General features: G+C 50.3%; 1 protein-coding gene across 1 annotated transcript; it reads right to left on the bottom strand.

Annotated features, from left to right (window-relative positions):
- Nucleotides 1-1767: 1767 nt before the first annotated feature.
- Nucleotides 1768-3750, bottom strand: LOC147120762 (acid-sensing ion channel 4-A-like). The gene has a single exon (XM_085983879.1). It carries the CDS (start codon nt 3504-3506, stop codon nt 2910-2912), a length of 597 nt encoding a protein of 198 aa, XP_085840005.1. The 5' UTR covers nt 3507-3750; the 3' UTR covers nt 1768-2909.
- Nucleotides 3751-8559: the final 4809 nt, after the last annotated feature.

Below are 8559 nucleotides of genomic sequence, written 5' to 3'. Positions count from 1 at the left end.
TACAGTCACACACAGACTGAATATATCAGATTGATACAGTCACACAAAGACTGAAGATATCGATTGATACAGTCACACAAAGACTGAATATATCAGATTGATACAGTCACACAAAGACTGAATATATCAGATTGATACAGTCACACACAGACTAAATATATCACATTGATACCGTCAGAGACAGACTGAATATTTTGGAAATATACAGTCACACACAGACTGAATATATCAGGTTGATACAATCACACACAGGCTGAATATATCAGATTGATACAGTCACACACAGACTGAATATTTCAGAATGATACAGTCACACACAGACTGAATATATCAGGTTGATACAGTAACACACAGACTGAATATATCAGATTAATACAGTCACACTGACTGAATATATCAGTATGATACAGTCACACAAAGACTGAATATATCAGATTGATACAGTCTCACACAGACTGAATATATCAGATTGAACAGTCACACACAGACTGAATATTTCTGAATGATACAGTCACATAAAGACTGAATATATCAGATTGATAGTCACACACAGACTGAATATATCAGATTGAAAGAGTCAAACACAGATTGAATATTTCTGAATGATACAGTCACACACAGACTGAATATTTCAGAATGATACAGTCACACAAAGACTGAATATATCAGATTGATACAGTCACACACAGACTGAATATGTCAGACTGATACAGTCACACACAGACTGAATATATCAGATTGATTAAGTCACACACAGACTGAATATATCAGATTGACACAGTCACACACAGATTGAATATATCAGATTGACATAGACACACACAGACTGAATATATTGGCTTGATACAGTCACAAACAGACTGAATATATTGGAATGATAGAGTTGCATTTATCCACATTATACTGCATCTGCCATGCATCTGCCCAATCACCCAACCTGTCCAAATCATACTGGAGTTTCTCGGCATCCTCCTCACAGCAGACACGCCCACCCAGCTTTGTGTTGTCTGCAAACTTGGAGATATTACATCTAGTTCCCTCATCTAGATCATTAATATATATTGTGAAAAGCTGGGGTCCTAGCACCGATCCCTGCGGCACCCCACTAGTCACTGCCTGCCACTCAGAAAAAGACACATTTATTCCAACTCTTTGCTTCCTGTCTGCCAACCAGTTCTCTATCCAAGTCAGTACCTTACCCCCAATTCCATGTGCTTTAACTTTGCACGCTAATCTCTTATGTGGGACCTTATCGAAAGCCTTCTGAAAGTCAAAATACACCACATCCACAGGTTCTCCCTTATCTATTCTACCAGTTACATCCTCAAAAAATTCCAGTATATTAATCAAGCATGATTTACCTTTTGTAAATCCATGTTGACTTTGTCCGATCCTGTCACTGTTTTCCAAGTGCTCTGCTATAACATCTTTTATAATGGTCTCTAGCATTTTCCCCACTACCGATATCAGGCTTACTGTTCTATAATTCCTTGTTTTTTCTCTACCACCTTTTTTAAATAGTGGGGTTACATTACCTATACTCCAATCCATGGGAACTGTTCAACAGTCAAGCACATACTGAACATATCAGATTGATACAGTCACACACAGATTGAATACTTCAGAATGATACAGTCACATACAGACTGATTATATTAGATTAATACAGTCACACACAGACTGAATAATTCAGAAAGATACACTCACAAACAGACTGAATAAATCAGATTGATACAGCCACACACTGACTGAATATATCAGATTGATACACTCAAACAGAATGAATATATCAGATTGATACTGTCAAACACAGACATAAATATATCGCATTGATACAGAATCACACAGACTGAATATATTGGAATGACACAGTCACACACAGACTGAATATATCAGATTGATACAGTCACACACAGACTGAAAAAATAGGAATTATATAGTGACACACAAACTGAATATATCAGGTTGATAAAGTAACACAGCCTGATTATATCAGATTGACACAGTCACATGCAGACTGAATATTTTGGAATAATACAGTCACACACAGACTGAATACTTTGGAATAATACAGTCACATACAGGCTGAATATATCAGATTGATACAGTTACACACAGACTGAATATATCAGATTGACATAATCACAAGTCTTCTCAATACACTAGAATTTCCTGTTCCCTTTTTTCTTGCACTTTTCAGAGTTTCCCATTTGTAAACACGATTATATACAACTGTTGCACAGCAACCAAGTGCGGAGTGTGTGATTATCTCGAGCAGTAGAGACAGATGAAAGGAGCTCCCGTGTCGAACATCACCGGGCACTCGCTGGCTTATTGTTCTGTCTGCCTCGTTTGATGATTGTAGGCTTTACTTACACCAAGACAGTGGTTATCAAGCTGCATCCTTCTCATACAGGTTTACCTGGTGAGGTAACCCTGCACATCACAGGACAAGGGTGGGGAACAGCTGTTTAACCCTTTCCTCAACCCCAACACTCACTGTGCAGCGCATTCCACTCGGCCTCTAGGAACTGTAGCTGTCACACTGCAAGTGGTACGTTTCCGAGAAGCTGGGATATTCTGTATGCTTGATGAGCCTTCCAGGAGTTTAAAGATTGCCTGTGTTTGAGGATTAGAATAATATTCCCCGCCCCCAACTCCCCTTTATCAAAAGCAATATGCAGCTCTGTGAAATTCAGGGGAATTAGCACCTTACTCGTTTAACCCTTCACCGATTCAAAGTCTCCCGGCGAGCCAGGCAGCTGTAAAATCGTAAAATCATTTTTCTAAAACCTTCTTCCATTTCTAGTCCTGCCTTTTCCCCACCAAAGGTGGGTTTGAATCAACCCCAAGGAGAATGCATTTTAACGGAGTAACCTGTGGATTGTGGAAAGACCTCGATCGAAGAGTTAAATTAAAGGAGGACCTACCGGTGAGAAGTTGTGAGCTGAGCAATAGGAGCCGCTGAAGTTACAGTTTTTCAGCATCTCTTCGATCTGGTGTCCGGTCCTGTTGAAGATATCCATCATGTCTGGGTCGGGATAGCCCTGGATGGCAGCTTTGTGGGCGTCCTTGCTCTTGGGGGGCAGCCCGGTCATGTTGGCCAGGTGGTAGATGTCGGCATCCGTTAGCGCCGTGTGCCGGAACCGGTTCATGTTGCAGATGGTGATGGCGGGGAAGAGGATCTCGTGGCTGGACTCCTCGTCCAGCGCCGTCACGTGATGGTAATGGAGGTAGAAAATGGTGCAGTTCACTACCTGGTACAGAAAGAAGAGCAGCGAGGAGAGGAAGGCGAGTGCCCAGAGGCTCTGCTTCACTCCGCAGCCACCCGGCACAAAGACATGGTTAATGCCATGCAACGAGCAGGTATCGGCAAAGCTGACCAGGTCAGTGGCGGTGGAGTGACAGGCCTCTTCGATCAAGCTCCTCTTGTCGCATTCCACCGTCCCCTTCTGCTTCTCGTCATCCTCCGAAAATGCAATTTTGCAAACGATTTCAATCGGCATCTGGGTGCTGTGTGCAGATGCCTCGTACAGCAGAGGTGCCAGAGTCTTTGAGCAGCGGACTGGCTGTGTGACAGAACTTGCTGAGAGAGCGAGAGAGAGAGAGAGACGGAGAGAGAAAAAGAAAGAGAAAAAGAGAGCGAGAGAGAGAGAGAGAGAGGGAGCCAGAAATCAGCTCACAAACCACTGTTTCGACTTCCTGTCTCTCCTCCCTACTTGATCAGCGTGCTGTGTCCTGCTTATCAGCAGCAATACAGCTGTCAGGGAACGCAATCCTCTGTACAGCAGCGTATAAAATGCAACGTTTACACAGGAGCTAATAGAACTCAGGGCTGCTTAATAATTCATGAGGGAGGCCCTTCATCATCACCCTCTTCTTCGGTGGCGATGCAACAACTTGGAACCCACTTGTTTGAGTGAGGAGTTTTTCTCTCTCCCTCATCCTCCCCCCCTCAACAAAACAAGGAATGATTGAAAGTTTCTTTCATCTCGTTCTCCCACGATCTTCTGTCAATCAGTCTGTGGGATGGGGGGAATGGGGGGGATGCAGGGGGTGGTGGAAGGGGGTACGGGGCGGGCGGGCGGGGGGTGGGGAGTACGGGGGGGGCGGCTGCCGGGGAGGTCGGAGTTCTTTGATTTTTTTAAGGGGTTCTCAGCTGCAATCTCTCCCTCCGGCCTTTCCATACCCGACGACTGATTAATTGCAGTAATAACGGACGGTGAAGAGGAAGCAATCGGAGCCACTCTACCTCCATCACTCAATCACCGTGAGGAGGAAAAGAAGTGATAGGCTATTGATCGCTGACTCCATCTATCCGGATTAGCTCTGACACAACACACAACTGGATTCCACCTCCCCACCCCCAGAGCGGGCACAAATGCAAACACTTCAGGAGCTGGTAGGAATATTAATGACGGGTGATGTTGTGTACAGACCGGACAACAGTACAATTACTGTATCGCGGGTCTAAGCCTTTCGCCCGCCTCTGCTGATTCTGGGCCAATGATGAACAGATATCTCCAGGGCGCAAAAAACCAATGGTGTGGTCCGACACTCTGCAGGTACCCGCTTCTCAATGTAATCAATAAAGTGTTACCGCTGTGAAACGTTCTATCAATGAGAAACACGCTCAACACACAGAGCTCTGCAACGCTCTCCAAATCACTGCTTGTAATCCGCTTCTCCCACTTATTAACTCTGACTTTATATTCTCACTTTTTTCATTGCTGTTATAAACCTCGTATTCTCTCCACCCTCAGCCTCCCCACAAACTGTGGGATTCCTCCCCCTCCCTCACTCTCCCCTCCCTCACTCTCCCCTCCCTCACTCTCCCCCTCACTCTCCCCTCCCTCACTCTCCCCTCCTTCACTCTCCCCTCCCTCACTCTCCCCTCACTCACTCTCCCCTCCCTCATTCTCCCCTCCCTCACTCTCCCCTCCCTCACTCTCCCCCTCACTCTCCCCTCCCTCACTCTCCCCCTCACTCTCGCCTCACTCTCACTCTCCCCCTCACTCTCCCCTCCCTCACTCTCCCCCTCACTCTCCCCTCCCTCACTCTCCCCTCCCTCACTCTCCCCTCCCTCACTCTCCCCCTCACTCTCCCCTCCCTCACTCTCCCCTCCTTCACTCTCCCCTCCCTCACTCTCCCCTCCCTCACTCTCCCCTCCCTCACTCTCCCCTCCCTCACTCTCCCCCTCACTCTCCCCTCCCTCACTCTCCCCCTCACTCCCGCCTCACTCTCACTCTCCCCCTCACTCTCCCCTCCCTCACTCTCCCCCTCACTCTCCCCCTCCCTCACTCTCCCCTCCCTCACTCTCCCCCTCACTCTCCCCTCCCTCACTCTCCCCTCCTTCACTCTCCCCCTCACTCTCCCCCTCACTCTCCCCCTCACTCCTGCCTCACTCTCACTCTCCCCCTCACTCTCCACTCCCTCACTCACCCCTCCCTCTCTCTCCGCTCCCTCACTCTCCCCCTCACTCTCCCCTCCCTCACTCTCCCCTCCCTCACTCTCCCCCTCACTCTCCCCTCCCTCACTCTCCCCTCCCTCACTCCCCCCTCCCTCACTCCCTGCTCCCTCACTCTCCCCTCCCTCAGCCTCCCCTCCCTCACTCTCCCCCTCACTCTCCCCTCTCTCACTCTCCCCTCCTTCACTCTCCCCCTCACTCTCCACCTCACTCCCCCCTCACTCTCCCCTCCCTCACTCTCCCCCTCACTCTCCACTCCCTCACTCACCCCCCCTCTCTCTCCGCTCCCTCACTCTCCCCCTCACTCTCCCCTCCCTCACTCTCCCCCTCACTCTCCCCTCCCTCACTCTCCCCTCCCTCACTCCCCCCTCCTTCACTCCCTGCTCCCTCACTCTCCCCTCCCTCAGCCTCCCCTCCCTCACTCTCCCCCTCACTCTCCCCTCTCTCACCCTCCCCTCCTTCACTCTCCCCTCACTCTCCCCCTCACTCCCCCCTCACTCTCCCCTCCCTCACTCTCCCCCTCACTCTCCACTCCCTCACTCACCCCCCCTCTCTCTCCGCTCCCTCACTCACCCCCTCACTCTCCCCTCCCTCACTCTCCTCCCTCACCCACCCCCTCACTCTCCCCTCCCTCACTCCCCCCTCACTCTCCCCTCCTTCACTCTCCCCTCCCTCAGTCACCCCTCCCTCACTCTCCCTCCCTCACTCTCCCCTCCCTCACTCTCCCCTCCCTCACTCTCCCCCTCACTCTCCCCATCACTCTCCCCTCCCTCACGCTCCCCCTCACTCTCCCCACCCTCACTCACCCCTCCCTTACTCTCCCCTCCCTCACTCTCATCTCCCTCACTCTCCCCCTTACTCTCCCCCTCACTCTCCCCTCCCTCACTCTCCCCCCCCTCACTCTCATCTCCCTCACTCTCCCCCTTACTCTCCCCCCTCACTCTCCCCCCTCACTCTCCCCTCCCTCACTCTCCCCCCTCACTCTCCCCTCCCTCACTCTCCCCTCCCTCACTCTCATCTCCCTCAGTCTCCCCCTTACTCTCCCCTCACTCTCCCCCCTCACTCTCCCCTCCCTCACTCACCCCCTCACTCTCCCCTCCCTCACTCACCCCCTCACTCTCCCCTCCCTCACTCTCCCCTCCCTCACTCTCTCCTCCCTCACTCTCCCCTCCCTCACTCTCCCCCTCACTCTCCCCATCACTCTCCCCTCCCTCACTCTCCCCTCCCTCACTCTCCCCTCCCTCACTCTCCCCTCCCTCACTCTCATCTCCCTCACTCTCCCCCTTACTCTCCCCCTCACTCTCCCCTCCCTCACTCTCCTCCCTCACCCACCCCCTCACACTCCCCTCCCTCACTCTCCCCCCTCACTCTCCCCTCCCTCACTCTCCCCTCCCTCACTCTCCCCTCCCTCAGTCTCTCCGCCCTCACTCTCCCCTCCCTCACTCTCCCCCCCTCACTCTCCCTCCCCTCACTCTCGCCTCCCTCACTCTCCCCCTCACTCTCCCCCTCACTCTCCCCGTCACTCTCCCCTCCCTCACTCTCCCCTCCATCACTCCCCCCTCAGTCTCTCCGCCCTCACTCTCCCTCCCTCACTCTCCCCTCCCTCACTCTCCCCACCCTCACTCGCCCCTCCCTCACTCTCCCCATTCCTCCTACATACGGCTGTCTCCTCTTTCACTAGTCATAGTGAGTTTTTTATGAGGTAACAGAGAGGGTTGATGAGGGTAATGCAGTTGACATGGTGTACATGGATTTCCGAAAGGTGTTCGACAAAGGGCCACATAACAGGCTTGCCAGCAAAGTTGAAGCCCATGGAATAAAAAGGACAGTGGCAGCATGGATACGGAATTGGCCAAGTGACAGGAAACAGAGAGTAGTGGTGAACGGTTGTTTCTCGGACTGGAGGAAGGTATACAGTGGTGTTCCCCAGGGGTCGGTACTCGGACCACTGCTTTTCTTGATATATATTAATGACTGGGTGTGGGTGTGCAAGGCACAATTTCAAAATTTGCAGATGACACAAAACTTGGAAATACAGTGAACAGTGAGGAGGAGAGTGATAGACTTCAGGAAGACAGAGGCAGGCTGGGGAATGGGCGGACACGTGGCAGATGAAATTTAACGCAGAAAAGTGTGAAGTGATACATTTTGGTAGGAAGAACGAGGAAAGGCGATATAAACTAAAGGTACAATCCTAAAGGGGGTGCACGAACAGAGAGACCTGGGGGTATATGTGCACAAATTGTTGAAGGTGGCAGGGCAGGTTGAGAAATGGGTTAAAATGCTTATGGGATCCTGGGCTTCATAAATAGAGGCAGAGAGTACAAAAGCAAGGAAGTTATGATTTTTTAAAATGTGTTCATGGGTTGTGGGCATTGCCAGCAAGGCCAGCATTTATTACCCTGGAGGGAGTGGTGGGGAAGTTTGCTCGGCCATTTCACAGTCTGTGAGTCTGGAGTCACATATCGGCCAGACCGGGGAAGGGCGGTAGATTTCCTTCCCTAAAGGACATTAGTGAACCCGATGGGCTTTTTTAACAATCCGGTAGTTTCAGGGTCACCATTACTGAGACTAGCTTTTTATTCCAGATTTTTTTTTAATTAACTGAATTTAAATTCCCAGCTGTTGTAGGTGGGATTTGAACTCTGACCTCGGGATCATTGGTCGAAACTCCTGGATTACTAGTCCAGTCACATGACCACGACGCTACCATTCCCTTAACCTGTATAAAACACGGGTTCAGCTTCAACTGGAGGATTGTGTCCAATCCTGGGCACCGCACTTTAGGAAGGATCTCAAGGCCTTGGAGAGGGTGCGGAGAAGATTCCAGGGATGAGCGACTTCAGTTATGTGAATAGACTGGATAAGCTGGGATTGTTCTCCTTAGAACAGAGAAGATTGAGAGGAGATTTGACAGAGGTGTTCAAAATCATGGACAGAATAGATAGAGGGAAACTGTTCCCATTGGCGGAAGGGTCGAGAACCAGAGGACACAGATTTAAGGTGATTGGCAAAAGAACCAAAGGCGACATGAGGAAAAACTTTTTAGCTCAGCGAGTGGTTAGGATCTGGAATGCACTGCCTGAGAGGGT

Source organism: Somniosus microcephalus, chromosome 4, assembly GCF_052327205.1.
Source record: "Somniosus microcephalus isolate GS21.2 chromosome 4, FLI_Smic_1.0, whole genome shotgun sequence".
Lineage (NCBI taxonomy): Eukaryota > Metazoa > Chordata > Chondrichthyes > Squaliformes > Somniosidae > Somniosus > Somniosus microcephalus.
The sequence above is the reverse complement of the archived record's forward strand: the minus strand, read 5'-3'. Positions and strand labels throughout refer to the sequence as shown.

Bases quoted from the DNA above. Each gene is read 5' to 3' on its own strand.
- LOC147120762 (XM_085983879.1), bottom strand. From the start codon at position 3,506: ATGCCGATTGAAATCGTTTGCAAAATTGCATTTTCGGAGGATGACGAG.